Source organism: Geotrypetes seraphini, chromosome 2 (assembly GCF_902459505.1).
Source record: "Geotrypetes seraphini chromosome 2, aGeoSer1.1, whole genome shotgun sequence".
In the NCBI taxonomy this organism is placed as follows: domain Eukaryota; kingdom Metazoa; phylum Chordata; class Amphibia; order Gymnophiona; family Dermophiidae; genus Geotrypetes; species Geotrypetes seraphini.
The window spans coordinates 147,937,503-147,956,467 of record NC_047085.1 but is presented as its reverse complement, the minus strand read 5'-3'; the positions used below and the strand labels follow the sequence as shown (position 1 = coordinate 147,956,467).

The following is an 18,965-nucleotide window of genomic DNA, read 5'->3' as shown; positions in this document are numbered from 1 at the left end:
GTCCAGGGTCACAAGGAGCAGCGCTGGGTTTGAACCTGCCACCTCAGGGTACTGAGGCTGTAGCCCTAACCACTAGGCCACGCCTCCACTCAAGAAGAAAATGATGTAGAACCATGAAGTTTACAAGTTATTCCACACTTTTTTTGATACTTTTCATTTCACTTCATATCATTGCATTAGGCAAATTTGCATATAGTAGAGGTGATGGGCATGCAAATCTGCCGCATGCATGCTCATTAGAGATCTTGAAAACACGACTGGCTGGGGGTCCCCAGGACAGGTTTAAGAACCACTGCCTTAGATTATTTATTTATTGTTTATTTGCTAATGTTTATGACATTTGTCATGTGAATTAATCTATAATAACCATATCATTAACACTAGAAATTTCAAGTGAACTGAAGTGATGTGTTTCCTATAGGGAATTGCACGATGGACCACTGGTCTGACCCAACAGCGGCAATTCTTATGTTCTTATGCTGAGAAAAATACAGTAGAGGCATATGTTCTGGGCATATGGTTGAAACTTTTAACATCAGGCACTACTGCTCACAAGTTGTGCCTTCCCATGACTGTAGGAAACAGAACAAGAACAGATTCCAAGTGTGTGAAATGATGAGAAAACAAAAAAGTACAAAGAGTGTTCCCTTAGGCTTCCGCGGCTGGAGTCATGATGGTTAGTGTTTTCCGGGTCTCGCCACATCTGGGCAGGTAGACCCAATGTTTTAGCCATCATGCTGTAGCTTTCCTCAAGGTATGCTGTGAGATCTAAAGTTAAAAGGGTATAGATTCCGTACAAACGTAAGGAAGTTCTTCTTCACCCAGAGAATGGTAAAAAAACTGGAACGCTCTTCCGGAGGCTGTTATAGGGGAAAACACCCTCCAGGGATTCAAGACAACGTTAGACAAGTTCCTGCTGAACCTGAACGTACGCAGGTAAGGCTAGTCTCGCACTGTTCCCTCTAAGCTGAGCAGGAGTCCTCCACCCACAGTCTCACCAATAGAGGGTGCTGTTTCACTGTCACATTTTTCAATTGTGAGGGACAGGCAAGTTCTGCAGGACTCCAGGGAACATACCTGTCCTTAGCGACTGAAAATATTCCACCCCCTAGTGGTAGCAATGCAGCTGGAGGACACCTGCTCAGCTTAGAGGGAACAGTGGTTAGGACACTGGTCTTTGACCTAAGGGCCCCGGGTGAGCAGACTGCTGGGCACGATGGACCACTGCAGCGGAAATTCTTTTGTTCTTTTGTTCTATAGTGGGTTCAGTGACCTGTTTGAGAACAGGGAGGTCTGTTGGTCATGAATTTGAATTTTGGCAAGAAAGTTTGTTGGTCACAAATTTGAAATGTGGTGGGAAGGTTTATTGTCACAAAAAAACAGGAGATACTAACCTTCACAAGTCGTGAAATCAGAAAACAATGAAGGTGACTGATCAGTTTTCAGTTTCATTTATTGGATAAAATGACTCAACACAATCATGTTTTGGCCCTGAAGGGCCTGCCTCAGGAGTCTGGATTCTAAATGAAGGGTCAATAAAAATAAAGGTTCCCAGTCTTCGATTGCTGGTTCTATAATGCAATCTAAAACATCCGCATGTGCTGCCAAAAGTGTATGCTGCTGTCTGATAGAGCCCCAGGCCCCTCCCCAGTACACCGTGAAAGGGCCTAAGGCCCCTCCTATGGGGTGTCTGGGCCAATCAGACCCTTAGGCCCCTTCCCGGTGCATCATGGGTAAATCAGAGCCCCAGGCCCCTCCCCGGAGAATATCAGGATGCATCAGGAAGAGGAAGGCCCATTTTGGAAGAGGCGGGCCAGCTGGCTGGAGGGAGTAGGTATACCTCTCGTCAGCCATCTAATTAAAGATATGGGGGAGAGGGGTCAGAGGTGGGGGGTGTTGTGATACAACAGGAGAGAATGGGCATCTCTTCTGCTGCTGGGAGGGGGCTCACTTGGAAGCAGGAGAAAGTGGGCATCTCTCCCACTGTTGTGTTTTTATAGGGGGGGGGGTGTTTTAGCATTTTTTTCTGCACATGTGCCCATCGCTATCACCAGCGATGGGCACATGCAAATGTAGCGAGTCTTCGCTACTCTCCACCAACCTCATTTACATGAGCGTATTTTTTAAGAATCTAGGCCTATGTCGGGTGCCATTGGGACCACGTCTAAATATCCAGCTAAGTAAACTTCAGAACATGGTCATTTTCCATTAGTTGGAATTGCCCTGGAACTTAAATATTTTGGATGATTTTACTCCTGACAATTTTTGCTTAATTTGCAAAGTTCCATGAGAGTCCGTGGGGAATGCTTTGTCATTTTGAGTTTCTAGTTACTGAGAATCTCACACAAATATACATTTTTCGCTGTGTAATTGGTGGGCCTTTTTCACAAACAAGGTTCCTTTCATCTCTCTACCAGACATGAGAACATGATCAACTGTCTTCCACAAGCTGAGAGTCAACAGGCAGATAGAAAATAAAGCCCAGCAGCAGTGATTGCTGTGCAGCTGCATAGACACACACAGATATAAATATGCATGAGAGATTTGCATATAATAGGGGTGATAGGCATGCAAATCTCTCTCATGTACATTCATTAGGGATATTCTGAAAAGCCAACTGGCCTGTTGACCCCAAGACAGGTCTGAGTGCCCCTGGTATATAGACTGTGCCTTGACAACTGGCACACTTGTTGAACTGAAGCAAGTCTAAACAAAGTGAGGCTCTGCTTTCTTTTCATATAAGCTCCTAGATAAAATGCAATCAATAAACCTTTTAGTGAGAGGTGAAAATAAATAAACAATACTTAATTTCTCTCACAAGGAAAGTCCTGCTTAAGAGAATGAGGAAGCTGGCAGACAGGCGGGCAGACAACAAAAGATAGACAATGTCCTGGCAAGATTCTGAGATACTGCACTCGTACATAGAAAATTGCAGGAGGAAATCTCTGTTTTTTTTGAAAATCTTTATTCATTTTAAAGCTAACAATAAGTGCAACATATTATACAAACATTTTACACTTTAAACAGCACTTAAATTCAATCAAATTATATTTCATAACAAATACATATCTCTTCCCCCCCCCTCTTATACACACAAAAATTACAATCAACAATAAATTAAATTAAAGAAATTGCCCCACCCTGGATGTGTATAATCAAAGGGCTAAATCAATAATCACTCCTTACAGAATTTTGTCAATGGTTCTCAAACATCCTTACATTTTCTATAATGTCCCAGTTGTATGGCAATCATATGTTCCAGTTTAAAAGTGTGGCATAAAGATTCCCACCAGAAATTATAATTTAATCGGTCCCAGTTTTTCCAGTTCTTCAAAATAAGTTGTATGGCAGCTCCTGTCATAATAAAGAGAAGTTTGTTGTTATGGGAAGTTTTTAGGCTTTTAGCCCTCATTAACGTGCCAAATAGCACTGTATGTCAATCCCACTGGAGCTTCCAGTATTCTATTGATTTGACTCCAAATGGATCGCCAAAAGTTAAGTATCAAGGGACAAAAAGAAGAGCAGATGATCCATTTATCCATATATCAAGATGACAGTGTCAGCATCTATTTGACCTAGAACTATCTACTTTTTGCAGTCTTAACAGGGGTCCAAAAACTTCAATGTAACCACAAAAACCAAGTTTGTCTCATAGATGCTGACGCTATACTTCTCATCCTCCAAGTCCAAATTCGTGACCATTGAGGTGCAGAAATCTGCTGTTTTATCTCAATACTCCAAATGTCTCTAAGACTAGTTTTTGGTTTCTTATATAACCAGATATTAATTTATACCACCGGGCTGCCTGATGTCCTAGGAAATCCGTCTGGAAGCATAGGACCGGCAAGCTATACTGATTTTTTTAGATTTCCCCAATCAGGGAACCCCTTCTGAATGGCTTGCTTCAACTGCAACCATTTATAAACTTGAGACTTTGCTATGCCAAATGATTGTTGCAGTCATGAAAAATCAAGCATTTTCCCATCTGATAAAACATCATCTAATGCCTGCATCCAATGCTTCCAGAAGATCTTAGACTCGCCAATTTGAATCTTGGAGTTTAGCCATAAGGACTGGCACGTAGACTTCTCTACTGGAACATCTGTTAAGTTGTTAATAAATTTCAAAGTTTTCCAGGTGTCAAATAAAATAGTATTGTTCTTAACATATCTGGGTAACTTGATACTTAAAATATGACACAATCGCATTGGAGACATGAGTTGCTATTCTAAGTAAAGCCAATCAGGGAGATGTTCCATGAGCTCAAGAGGAATGGTTCTGAACTATTTTGTCACCTATTCATTAACTCAATAAAACAGACTTGAGATTCAGGGGGGTAGTTATCAAACTGTATTGTGACTATAATGTGTGTAATTTGCCCCTTAACCCTTTATTTGGCATTGTTGCTCAGAAGCAACATGTGTCTTCTTTGGCTCTTATGGGAGATCTGTATCTCCAAATGCCTGTTACCTTGGCTCTGTTGCTATTGTTCAACATCAAGTTAGATAACGCAGCCATTTCACCATCTGCAGGGTTAATGCATGTTAAAGGATACTAACATAAGTTATATTACCATAACCACAGTATGTTAAATTGCTGCAGATTACATACTAATTAGATTTAAAACATGTAACTACAAGTTGCAGTAAACATGAGGCACCTTGATCATTTGTGGTACCGTGTTTCCCCGAAAATAAGACAGTGTCTTATATTCATTTGGGGCCTCCTCCGATGCGACTGGGCCCTGGTGCATCATGTGATGCATGGGGACAGGCCTAAGCCCTAATTGGTGCAGGTACCTCAGGCTCCTCCCTTGGGAGTGGCCTGAGGCACCTGAACCAATCAGGGACTTCCTTAGGGTTGAGCCTAAGGAAGTCTCTGATTGGCCATTGCTTCAAATGACTTGAGGAAAAGGGTAATGTGAGTATGGCAGCTGTCATGGAATATAAGTTGTGCTATAGTATTTTGAATGGATTGAAAGAGTGGGAGAAGGATGAATGGAAGATCTGAGAGAAGTACATTGCAGTAGTCTAAGCATGAGGTGATAAGAGTGTGGATAAGGGTTTTGGTAGTGTGCTCGGAGAGGAGAGGTTGAATTATGGTAATATTATAGAAGAGGAAGCGACAAGTTTTAACAGTTTGTTGGATCTGAGTGGAGAAGGAGAGATAGATCACCCTGTGGTTGTGAGCTTACGAGACAGGGATGAGGAGAGCATTATCCCTTAAGATCTATCCAGTGAAGATAAGGAGGGATCTCCACCTTCATCCCACGTAAACTTGGAGACTGTAAAGCACACAACCCGCAGAGGGATTTGCTGCGCTATATAATATTGTCCTTTCTGCTCCGTAATATCTGTCATGTGTTAACAAGGAGGTACACAATCCGCTGTATCCCTGTCCTGCTTAGATATAGTATAAGGATTACTGGCTACATCAAACACCAGAAATAAAGCACACCTTACTGAAGTAGGCATGGCTTAGTGTGCAGTAGGCCTCATTTGTGAGACCGGAGGAGTCCAAGACTGAAAGCAGCTGTGGTGCTTACAGATCAAACACCTGCTTTAGCTCAACTCAAACAGGATAATGAAGCAAAGCAAGCATGAATGATTAACAAGGACCTTACCACTGGGACCTAGTCATGCAGTGTTTGTTTGCAGCCTCCTATAAAACACTTCCGTCTGACTACTTGTCAGTTGTTGTTGTTTTTTTAAATTAAACTTCCTCTCCGCAAAAACATCCTTCTCTGGTCCAGTGACACATTTTATGATGGGCCTGTAAGATGCCTAGCTTAGTGTAGTCTTTGGCAGGAAATGGTATTGCAATGCTGTTTTATGGGAGCTGTATCTTTGTTGTATTTCAAACTGTTTCCTTGTGTTAGGAGATTACAGATAAGCTAAAAATGCAATGTTGATTCTGACTGGAGTCTGACTAAGAGAGCTGTTTAATAGTTCTGGTGCATAAATAGTGTAAGTGATGTTAAGGCCATGCCCCCTTCCCTCCCCCCCAACATCTAGCAACTCCTGTCTCTAAAGCTCTTCCACATTCCATGATAGCATCACAGAAAGGCTGGTGCATAGGAGAAAATGGGTGGCAGAGCGGTTATAATAATAAACTGAAAACTGCCCAAAGTCTCCCACTTAGACTATAAGCTCTTGAGGAAGGGACACATTGCATCTGTCTATTATTGGTACAATGCCCTTTTTAATATAAATAAATAAAAATGCAAATATTACTGGCTGCAAACAATTCTTGTGTCTGAAAAGGATGAAGATAGTGCAAGTAGAGTTATCATATTTGAAGCCTCACAAACCCGGATATATGGCCACGCCCTGTTCCATCCCCATCCCCGCCTTGTTCTGCCTCCAGCCCCGCCCAGTTCTGCCTCAAGCCCCACCCCATTCTGACCCTAGTCCCACCCCCTCAAAGCCTCGTCTTCTTCCCTAATGAGCTCCTGCCATGTCTGGAGGTCCTCGTGCAAGCACGGATATGTGTGATGTCATCCGCGCCTGCTCAAAGGCCCTCCAGATGCGGCCAGAGCTCGTCGGGGCTTTCCAAAACCTGGACAAACTACCGGGTTTGGAAAGTTAGAGGACATGTCCAGGTTTCCCTGGACATCTGACAACCTTAATCGCAAGACCAAAAATATTGGAAAGGTAGCTCTAAAATGTACAGTGTATCATGTTCTGTAATCAGTAATCATACCCATGACCTCAGCCCTAGTTATCTTCTGGGCTTTGTGTCTAGTGACTGGCAGCAAGGTGATCCTATGGCTGGATCCATCCAGAAAGACTGTGGTTAGCTCCACATGAACATCTCATGCTGATTCTAACATGCAATTGCAGAGAATCAGAAGCATGCACTCTTGTCACAATACCCCTCTCCTCAAGCCACTTCATTGGCTCCCCATCCATTTCCGAATATAGTTCAAACTCCTCTTACTGATTTACCAGTGCATTCACTCTGTAGCCCCTCAATATCTCTCCTCACTTATCTCCCCCATGCTCCTCCCTACCCCGTGAACTCCATTTGTCAAGTAAATCCCTCTTATCTGTACCCCTCTCCTCCACTGCCAGCTCTAGACTCCATTCCTTCTTTCTTGTCACTCCATATGCCTGGAACAGGCTGCCTGAGTTAGTGCATCGTGCTCCGTCTCTGCTGGTATTCAAATCCAGGCTATAACCCTCCATTTTTGAAAGTGCTTTCAATTCTTAACTCCCACTCACTGTCAGATACCTTTATCCATTGTATCATTCCTTCTACCAGAATCCCCCCCCCCCAACCCTGAGATGTCCAAATTAGCTTGTAAGCTCTTCAAAGCAGGGACAGTCTATTGAATGTTAAATATACAGCACTGCGTATGCCTTTCAGCGCTATAGAAATGATAAATAGTAGCAGTAGTGTCAACCTGCCCGAGGTCAGCTACTCCGTCTGCAGAACAAGTTGCTCTTCCCAGCCTCCTCCCAAGTTCTAGGCATCTGAAGAGTAACTCTATAAAATGGGTGTTTAAAGGTAGGTGCTAATAACAAGCACACATTTATAGAATGATAGCACTTGTGTGCATGATTAGCTCCAATAATTAGCAGTTACACGTGTAAGCACTAAGACCCCGATTCTATAAATGGCACCTAAAACATAGACTCCGAGGAACACAGTGCAAAGCGCATGTCAGTCTTGTTAGGCAATATCAAAACATTGGGGAGAAATCACTAGTACCGTATTTTCGCGGATATAACGCGCACCATTGTAAAACGCGCACAGGGGTATAGCGCGCAGAAATCACGATGATATGTACAAAAACTTTTCTATACCGCGCTCAGGCATATAACGCGCATGCTGCCCGACTCTCCTTTCGCCCGCCCTGACTTTCCGTGCGCTGTCCCGACTCTCCGTTCACCCCCCCTGACTTCCGTGCACTGTCCTCCCTTGAAGTCCTGTCCCCCCTTGAAGGTCTGTCCCCATCCTGAAAGCCTGATGCCCCCCCCGACGTCCGATACATCCCCCCCCCCGGCAGGACCACTCGCACCCTCACCCCGAAGGACCGCCGACTCCCCAACAATATCGGGCCAGGAGGGAGCCCAAACCCTCCTGGCCACGGCGACCCCCTAACCCCACCCCGCACTACATTACGGGCAGGAGGGATCCCAGGCCCTCCTGCCCTCGACGCAAACCCCCTCCCCCCAACGACCGCCCCCCCCCAAGAACCTCCGCCCGTCCCCCAGCCGCCCCGCGACCCCCCTGGCCGACCCCCACCCGCCTTCCCCGTACCTTTGTGTAGTTGGGCCAGAAGGGAGCCCAAACCCTCCTGGCCACGGCGACCCCCTAACCCCACCCTGCACTACATTACGGGCAGGAGGGATCCCAGGCCCTCCTGCCCTCGACGCAAACCCCCCTCCCCCCCAGCCGACCCGCGACCCCCCTGGCCGACCCCCACGACCCCCCCACCCCCCTTCCCCGTACCTTTGGAAGTTGGCCGGACAGACGGGAGCCAAACCCGCCTGTCCGGCAGGCAGCCAACGAAGGAATGAGGCCGGATTGGCCCATCCGTCCTAAAGCTCCGCCTACTGGTGGGGCCTAAGGCGCGTGGGCCAATCAGAATAGGCCCTGGAGCCTTAGGTCCCACCTGGGGGCGCGGCCTGAGACACATGGTCGGGTTTGGCCCATGTGCCTCAGGCCGCGCCCCCAGGTGGGACCTAAGGCTCCAGGGCCTATTCTGATTGGCCCACGCGCCTTAGGCCCCACCAGTAGGCGGAGCTTTAGGACGGATGGGCCAATCCGGCCTCATTCCTTCGTTGGCTGCCTGCCGGACAGGCGGGTTTGGCTCCCGTCTGTCCGGCCAACTTCCAAAGGTACGGGGAAGGGGGGTGGGGGGGGTCGTGGGGGTCGGCCAGGGGGGTCGCGGGTCGGCTGGGGGGGAGGGGGGTTTGCGTCGAGGGCAGGAGGGCCTGGGATCCCTCCTGCCCGTAATGTAGTGCGGGGTGGGGTTAGGGGGTCGCCGTGGCCAGGAGGGTTTGGGCTCCCTTCTGGCCCAACTACACAAAGGTACGGGGAAGGCGGGTGGGGGTGTCGTGGGGGTCGGCCAGGGGGGTCGCGGGTCGGCTGGGGGACGGGCGGAGGTTCTTGGGGGGGGGGGCGGTCGTTGGGGGGAGGGGGTTTGCGTCGAGGGCAGGAGGGCCGGGGGTCCCTCCTGCCCGTAATGTAGTGCGGGGTGGGGTTAGGGGGTCGCCGTGGCCAGGAGGGTTTGGGCTCCCTCCTGGCCCGATATTGTTGGGGAGTCGGCGGTCCTTCGGGGTGAGGGTGCGAGTGGTCCTGCCGGGGGGGGGGTGTATCGGACGTCGGGGAGTCGGCTGGGCAAGAGGGCTTGGGCTCCCTCTTGCTCCGATCGTGGATGCGGGTGCGGGTGGGAGCGCGTGCGAGCGGTCGTTCGGGGTGGGGGTGCGAGCGGTCCTGCTGGGGGGGTGAATCGGGCGTCGGGCGGGGTGGGAACTATGTTTAAAAACTTTTGTATACCGCGCTCAGGCATATAGCGCGCGAGGGGTATGCGCGGTACGTAAAATCACGTATAACGCGCGCGTTATATCCGCGAAAATACGGTATTGTGCCAGACGTAGTGTCAAAATTTATTTAAAAATAAAAAAAAAAGCACCTAGTGTAAACACCTCCAGTAGAAAAGCACTTGCATCTGAGTTCTCTCAAAATAGTTACACATTGTAATAACTACACATTATAAAAAATGATGTAATATGTGCTCAGAAACCCAGAGGCAGAGATTCTACCGTCTCAGCAGATGATGTAGTTATTGAACATGTAAAACTTTCTTTTTATATGTACACTTCCCCCTCCCTATTTGCAGTTTCGACGTTTACGGTTTCAATTATTTGTGGGGGGGTTTCCCCAGGCCTCCCCCCTGAGAATGTGTAACTATTTTAACAGAACTGAGATACAAGTGTTTTTCTACTGGAGGTGTTTACACTAGGGTGAGGTTTTTTTTGTTGCATAAATCTTGTTAGGCGCCATTTATAGAATCGCACCTAGTAGCACCTAAAGTGAACTTAGGTGCCAATAAGAATCCGAACTATAAGAGAACCCTATTTATGTCATGGTTTTCTTGGCCTAAATTCTGATGCCTAAGTCCAAAACAGACGTCTACATGAAAAGCATACCCACAATCTGTCCATAACCATGCCTACCTTTTGATAGGATCCTTGGGCTTGGTGTCTACCTGAAAGTGGTAGGCGCCTACTGATCAAGGTACCTACCATCCAATTAATTTTAATTTAAGCCAATTATGAGGTGCTAATTATTATTGGAGCTGATTAATCTTTGTAAATATGTAAGTTAGGTGCTTAGATCGGCTATACATGCTGATCTAGGCTCCAAACTTTAGGCATCTTTTATAGAATCTAGGCCTAAGTGCTATTCTATAAAATGTGTACTTAAGTCCCATAAGGTTAAATTCTAAAAATGGTGTCCCAATTGTAGACGGCCAATTGCTGCCTAACCAGCCAATCGGGACACATGTTTTGTTTTTTGTTTTTTTTTTAAAAAAAAACCTCCTAAGGCATGTCGCCTACATTGTAGGCACCTCCGGGAGCCTAGGGAAGCGCGTAGGCCCGCCTAAGTTCACCTAAGGCTAGGCATGGGCATGCCTTGGCCTAGAAGTAACCTTAGGCAGATCTAGGCAGCCCTATGCGCCTCCCTAGGCCCACGGTAGACACCTACAATGTAGGCCAGCAAAATGCTGGCCTTCATTGTAAGCAGATGTGGCCGCTGAGCTTATCGCAGCAAGGGATCTCCCTGCCACGATATGTTTAGCAACCATCCGTACCCACGAACATTGCCAGCAGGAGGGATGCCCAGTCCCTCCTGCCAGAACCCTCCCGAACATCACCGGCAGGAGGGATGCCCGGTCCCTTCTGCTGGAGCCCCCCTCCCCGTACATTTACAGCAGGAGGGATGCCCAGTCTGTCCTGCTGGAACCCCCCAGACCTCCAAACATCGTGGGCATCCCTCCACCAGATCCCCCTCCACCCCCTCGGACTAGAATCTTAGGCCCAATTTGCAATGCATTCTGGGATACACTGGGAGTAGCCTATGATTCCGATTGGCCAGATGCCCTTAGGCCACCCCACATGTTCTGGCATTCCTTCCGGTAGTCTTCAAGGCGGAGGGGATGGGTTGCCGCTAAACTTATCGCAGCAGGGTAATCCTTTTCCACGATAAGCTCCAACAGTAATCTAATTCTCTAATTTGCGCCTGTTATTAGGTGGGCTTAGGCTTCTGTCTGCGAGGACAGATGCGATTCTCTATAGGACACCTGTATGTAATTCTGAAAAGCTGCTTAGGCGGCTTCTGAGCCTGGGCATCCTATACAGAATCCGACCCTTAGTGTGCAACTGCATGGGGTTATGTTTATATAGATGCAGCATGGGCATGCCATGGGCTGTTTGTCTAGCAATGCGCACAACTTATAGAATAATATAAATTGTGCGTGTGGCATGGTGCACTTAGATGCACCCACTTATGCCTGCCATTAAGTTCATATAAGTGTCAGCGTCTATACTTTGGTACACCAATGATGCCTTACACCTATATCAATATTACCTCTATGCTGTATGGGAGTCCTCCAACCACATTCCTGTCAGTAGGGGGCGATGCTTCAAAATGGTGTTTTCAATTACTAGAGATAGGTAAGTCCTCTGGAGTTCTGCAGAATTTGCATGTCCCTTGCTATTGAAAAATGTGATATGGCATCTATTATACAGCACTGCTGCTGGCAAAATTGTATGTGGAGAACTCCTGTACAGCTTAGCGGGAACATTGGCATGCATTCTATAACAGCCTTGGCATACCTAATTGCCATCATAGAATTGACACTAACCTCTCCCTCAGCCAGATTATATATTAATAATACATTTCTGGAGTGTTTTTGTCTGAAGCGGGGAGTTAGACAAGGATATCCCTTGGCTCCTTTGCTTTTTGATATTGTTCTGGAACCCTTGTTGTTGGCTATACAGCAGGCAAAGGAGATATAGGGGATTCCTTATACAGGTTAGGAATATAAGATCTCTGCTTATGCGGATGATATTTTGCTTCATTTGAAGAATCCTAAATCTACCATTCCGAATTTACTGGAATTGATTGATAGATTTGATAAATTTTCTGGATATAAAATAAATTGGAGCAAGTCGGAGGTTCTTCCCCTAAATGTGCATTGTGCAAAAGGATTATTTGATTCATTCCCTTTTCTTTGGAAGGAAGAGGGTATAAAATATTTAGGTATTATGATTCAGAAAACATTGGAAGACATAATGACAGTAAATGAAAAATCCTTATTGCTGAAAGTGTGAGCATTAGAACCCATTACATCTTTCTTGGTGGGGGAGAGTCCAAACTGTAAAAATGATGATTTGTCTATAGTTTGTTACCAAATGAGTATGTTGCCGGTTTATTTTCAAGGGTCCTTTTATAAAAAAATTAATGGTATTGTCACAAAATTTATTTGGCTGGGTAAAACTGCTAGAATTGCTTTAGTGTCTTTACAAAAACCAATTGCAGTGGGTGGGGTAAATTTTCCAAATTTCTACAGATATCGCCAAGCTTTCATCATGCGGCAGGTTATGTATTGGATCCTTCCTGAAGTCTTGGAGCATCTTCCGGATGGCTTTACTTGGAATGGCAACTCCTGTCGCCATTGCGTTTGTGTCATGTTTTAAGTATCAAGTTACCTAGGCTTTATAAGAACATAAGAACATAAGAAATGCCTTCACCGAATCAGACCTTTGGTCCATATAGTCCAGTGACCCGTACACGCGGAGGCCAATCTAGGTGTTCCCTGATGAAGACCTAGGTGTTCCCTGATGAAGACCCTAATTTCCAGTATCCCTCAATGTGATTTGCAAGGAGGTGTGCATCCAACTTGCACTTGAATCCCATAATAGAGGTTTCCGTCACTGCCTCCTCCGGGAGAGCATTCCAAGCATCCACCACTCGCTGTGTAAAACAGAACTTTCTGACATTTGTCCTGGGCAAACATTAAAATTTATTAATAACCTAACACCTATTCCGATTCATCAATCCACGTGTCAGTCCTTATGGTTGAACTCCAAGATTCAGATTGGCGAGTCTAAGATCCTCTGGAAGCACTGGCTGCAGGCGGGCATACGCACATTAGATGATGTGTTATCAGATGGAAAGATGCTTGACTTTTCACAACTGCAACAAACATTTGGTATTGCAAAGTCTCAAGTATATAGGTGGTTGCAGTTGAAGCAGGCCATTCAGAAGGGGGTTCCCTGATTGGCGTAACTTAAAAACTCAGTATAGCTTACCAGTTTTGTGCTTCCAGATAGATTTCCTGGGGCATCAGGCAGCGAAGTGGTATAAATTAATATCAGAATTTTTTAATAAGAAACCAAAAATTAGTCTTAAAGACATTTGGAGCGTTAAGACAAAGCAGCAAATTTCTGCTACTCAATGGCCAAGGATTTGGACTTGGAGGATGAGATGTACAGCATCAGCATCTCTGAGACAGACTTAGTTTTTTCTGTTGTATAGAATTTTCTGGACCCTTGTTCGGTTGCAAAAGTTAGTTCTAAGTCAAATAGATGCTGGCATTGTCATCTCGATATAGGGACGCTGGATCATCTATTGTTCTATTGCGCCTTGATACTTAAATTTTGGAGATCTATATGGGGTCAAATTACTATGATTCTGGAAGTTCCATTATCATTGACGTATGATTTTGAGTTGTTTGGAACTTTATTAATGCCCAAAGTCCAATTAATGCAAATCAGAATAGATTACTTCTCATCACGACAGAAGTTGCTATGCAGCTGATCATGAAAACCTGGAAAAATTGGGACAGGTTAAATTACAATTTTTGGTGGGAAACCCTATGTCAAAGTTATACATTTGAATGTATGAATTCAATACAATTGGGACACTATAATAAATTCAAGATGGTTTGGGATCCATTAACAAAATTTTGTAAGAATTGATCATATGTATTTCCCCTTGATTTCTGTTATGCACGTCCAGGAAGGGTGGGAGGGTGGATGGGAGGGAGGTGTTATATATTTATTATATCATTTGATTGTATTGAGTGCTGATTATTGTATTATTTGTTTACTTATCTGTTGCACTTACTGTTGGCTTTTGAAAATGAATAAAGATTTAAAAATAAAAATACTTAGGTATCTTTCTCAGAAACTATTACAGCAAATATTACATAGACCCTTTCTAAATGGTTCCCTCTTTAACTGAGCTAGTGAAGTTGACTGGAGGCAACAAAGATTATTATAGTCCCTAAGATTAATTATGTTTTTAGCTTGCTTCCTATTGAACTTCTCAGCTCCTTTTTCAAAACGATTGACAAAATGCTGCTTGATTTCCTATGGCAACCACCATGCACAGCAGCTAAAATTTTTTAACTTTCCAAAAGCTCAGGAGAAGTAAATTTTCCTGATTTCCCATATTATCCCGCAGCTTTTATTAGAAGTGAAGGTTCCAGATGGCAAATGACTTTATACCCGCCTGTTTGAATCTTGGAGTTCAGCCAAAGGGACTGACAGGTGGTTTTATGAATTGGAATAGGTGTTAAATTATTGATACATTTGAATGTCTGCCACGTATCCAGCAAAATTTTGTTGTCCTTATATAACCTCGGAAACTTGATACTCAGAATGTGACTTAATCTATTTTTTTAAGCTCAGTAAGTTTTATTGTTTTACTAGAAAGAACATAAACAATGTACAACGTCATAATACAATATCCAAGAGAAAAAGAGTGTGGAAGTGCAGGTTCAGCAAAAATAATTGTACAGCGGCAAATGGAGTAACGTCAATAAACGCAATAATATGGGTACAGAAAAGAAACCTAATTTTAATTTTAGCACAGGCTTTTATAAAATAGGTACTGACAGTTGTGCGCATAACATTTAATTAGTGTTAATGAGTGCTAATATTTTTTGGTTAGAGGTCAATTATCAACACTGATTGGCTTAGCCAATTAGGTTGTGCGTGCAAATCGGCTATACGCACCAATTTGTGCGCTTAACTTATGGCGCTATATACAGAATTTGGAGGAAAGTGCCTGTGCTGCTTTTCCATGCACTTACGTCCAGTTATAGAATTGCCCTTCACGTATTTCATTTTAACAAAGCAATTCCACTGCTGTATTTAATTAATATACTGTGTGTTTGTGTTTAAGGGCTCCTTTTATGAAGGTGCGCCAGCAGGTTTAGCGCACGCACCGGATTAGCGCACTCTATAGCGCGCGCTAGCCAAAAATCTACCGCCTGCTCAAAAGGAGGCGGTAGCGGCTAGCGCGCGGGGCAATTTAGCGCGTGCTATTTCGCACGTTAAGGCCCTAGCGTGCCTTTGTAAAAGGAGCCCTTAATCTTACTATTTTAACCAGCAAAAGCATGAAAGTTACGGTGTTGTGTACGGTCTGTTCCCCCCTCAGTGTCATCTTGTATAACCACATATAAGAAGACGCCACCTCCAGTCCCGCCAAGGACGACAACCAAGCCGTTCATTTCCATCACAGCCCAGAGCAGCACAGAATCTGCCCAGGATGCCTATATGGACGGACATGGGCAACGAGGAGACATCATCAGCCAGTCAGGATTCAGCAACTCCACCGAGAGCTTGGACAGCATGAAAGCATTAACTGCTGCCATCGAAGCTGCCAACGCGCAGATCCATGGCCCTGCCAGTCAGCACATGGACGACAATACCACCACGGTCAACTCCACCTCCACTGTCGCCAGCATTACTGCAGATGACAGAAAAAGAAATCATTTCAGGAAAAACTTGTCTATTGGAGTACAGGTAAACGTACTGTGAAAGCAACACCTGAATGTCACCTCTATTTCAGGCCCCTTTTTTAAATTAAGGGGTCCTTTTACTATGACACGTTAATCGATTTAGCACGTGCTAAATGCTAAGGCGCCCATAGAATATAATGGGCGTCTCAGTCTTTAGCATGTGCTAGATCGGTTAGTGCAGCTTAGTAAAAGGACCCCTAAGTCAGGGGTCTCAAAGTCCCTCCTTGAGGGCCGCAATCCAGTCGGGTTTTCAGGATTTCCCCAATGAATATTGCTGAGATCTATGTGCATGCACTGCTTTCAATGCATATTCATTGGAGAAAACCCGACTGGATTGCGGCCCTCAAGGAGGGACTTTGAGATCCCTTCCCTAAGTGAATTAGATATATTTTGATTTGGCTGGATTACACTTCTTGTAAAATAATCCACAGTCATAGACTGTAATCTTGTTGAATTCTTCAGTGTGCAGGATCCTCACAGTACAGTACGATAAGTAATAACAATGTTTGACCAATAAGCCTTATTAGTGACTGTCAAATTTAAGAATTTATCATTCAGTTTACTATCTGAATACATTAACATTAAAAAAAAAAATGAATCAAAGCTGTATGCAGAATAGAAGAGCATGACTGAAATAACTGAGGCAGAGTTCATCTGACATTCATTTGCATTGTAGGATCGCTAGAGAAATATTTTCAGCAAGCATGGTTGAATTGTCTGTGCTTATTCGTGCATTTCCTACCAGATTTTAGTCACTTAAGGAGACCTCATTGTTCTGTTATCTCAACCATAAAATTAGAAAATAAAATCCCCATGACTCATCATTATTTTTCCACTAGTCATCTCTGTTTAGATATGCATTGATCTGTTTGGCAAAGATCAAGTGAATATTAAAGGGTAATGTTTCCTCTAAGCTGCGCAGCCGCGCACCGTGCAGCAGAAGACTGTGCAGCCGTTCAGCCCCACTGCACAGCCAGTGGGGTAGGGACCAACACCTTCTGTCACTAATGCTACTGCTGTTTTCCCAAAGTAGAAGCAGCAGCAGCAAACTAGAACAGACTGGCAGTGGACCTTCTTGTACATACCTGTGGCTGCCAACCTGCCCTCTCCAATGTCACTTCTTCCGGGACAGAGCTGGCAGCCGCAGATATGTATGGGAAGGTCCCACAGCTGGCTTGTTTCAGTTTTCTGCCACCACTTCAGCCAAGCAGCAGCAGCGGTGGGGATGCTAGGGGGCAGATGCTGTTGGATACAGGGTGAGGGAGAGAAAGGGGGCAGCTGCTGGTGAATGTGGGGGTGGGTGGGACAGAGAGAGGAGGTAGATACTGATGAAAACGGGGTGGGAGCAGATGATGGTGGAAGAGATGTGGGGAAAGAGAGGGTGCAGAAGCTGTTGGAAATGGTTTGGGGGTGGGGTAGAGGGAGAGAAGGGCAGAAGCTGGTAGATATGAGGTGGATGGGAGAGAGGAGCAAATACTGGTAGAAATGGGGTGGAGATAGCTGCTGGAGAGAGAGGGCATAAACATTGGTGGAAGTGGGGTGGAAGGAGAGGGGGCAGAAGCTGGTTTAGGATGGGGAGAGAGGGGGCAGATCTTTTACAGAAGTGGGAAGACATTCTAGAGAGAACAGGAGAGAGAAGGGCAGATTTTGGGGGTGGGATACAGAGAGGAGGGAGATGATAGAACATGGCAAGTGAAAGGGGAGATGCCGGATGGAAGGTGAGGGGGAGAAAGGGGGCAGATGTTGTATGCAAGGGAAGAGATACAAAGAGGAGAGAAATACTGATGGAAGGAGAGAGAGAGGGGAGATTCTGGATGGAAAGGGGAGGGGAAAATAAGCTTTATAGAAGAAGCCTGGATGGCAGAAGGGAGAGACAGGACAGAGATGATGGAAGGAGGAAGTGAAAGGGGAGAGAGGAGTAAGACTGTATGGAAAGGGAAAGAGACAAAGGAGAGAGATACTGATGGAAGGGGGAGGGAGTGGAGATGCTAGATGGAAAGGGAGAGAGAGAGAAGGCAGACGCTGTATAGAAGTAGGTAGATCCTAGATAGAAGAGGGGAAAGAAATGAACAGATATTTGGGGGGAGAACAGAAAGGAGGGAGATAATGATAGAAGGGAAAAGAAAGGGTAGATACAGGGTACAAACACTGCTTCAAAGGGAGAGAGAAAGAGGACAAAGTTAGTGAAAGACTGGGAATAAGAGGAAGTAAAATAGAAGAGCCAGGGTGAGGGAAAGAGGTTGGCTGGCCCGGAACTTCCTCTCCAACGGGAGAAGGCTTCTGGGCCAGTGCCTGGACGTGCCTTTCCAGCTGTTGTTGCGGCGGCGGGCGGGGAAGCAGGGAGTGAGCCCATTCTCCCACAATCGCCTGCCTCATTGTCCCCAAACACAGCTTCGGGATGCCGGCTCTGAAAACGGGACAATGGGACAGGGGATCTGAAAAAGGGACGGTTCCTTTCAAAACGGGACTTATGGTCACATTATATATCCATGACATCCGGTTTGTCTGACTTGTCTGTTTAGATTGTAAGCTCTTTCAAGCAGGGACTGTCTTCTTTGTGACTCTACAGTGCTGCATACATCTGGTAGTGCTATAGAAATAATTAATTGTATAGTATAGTCATAAAAAACTGTTCAGCCAGGACTTCCAAAATCCATGTATTTGGGCTGCAAAAACCCAAGGGAATGGTACAGTATAGGCCGGGGGTAATTAACTTTTGTGCACAAAAGAGGAGCAGGACTTATGTGTGATAGTATGTGATGATCGTAAGGTAGCCAAACAGGTTGAAAAGACAAAGGCAAAAGCCAGAAGGATGCTTGGATGCATTTGCAAGAGGAGTTTTTCCCTTATTTATATAACACCGTCCCAATTCACTGGAGCCCTGAAATTGCAGGAGTTCTAAGTCCAGCTACTACATATCACTGTTGTACAGTGGCTGGAACTCCCTCCCAGGGACTGTGAACTAGAGGTCTGTATGGGAACGGGGATCGCGGGAATCCTCCCCTAACCCAAGGGACTCCCACGGGGACCCCCCTCTGGCCAACGGGACTCCCACGGGGATGGAAGGCTTTGGAAGCAGGGTTCGTCCATATAATATAATGGGCACGTCAGCCTTAGTAAAAGAGGGGGTTTAAAAGTT

At 45.5% G+C, this 18,965-nt stretch overlaps 1 protein-coding gene across 7 annotated transcripts in view; it reads left to right on the top strand.

Annotated features, from left to right (window-relative positions):
* Nucleotides 1-18,965, top strand: part of DLGAP1 (DLG associated protein 1) — a 759,376-nt gene that overhangs the window by 649,290 nt on the left and 91,121 nt on the right. For all 7 annotated transcript variants that reach the window (XR_004538413.1, XR_004538412.1, XM_033934400.1 and 4 more), the window contains one exon: nucleotides 15,463-15,830. Coding sequence is in view for 5 of the 7 variants with exons in the window: in XM_033934400.1 (XP_033790291.1) it covers nucleotides 15,463-15,830 (368 nt within the window). In the remaining 2 variants the exon portion in view is untranslated. The remainder of the gene's footprint in view (nucleotides 1-15,462; nucleotides 15,831-18,965) is intronic.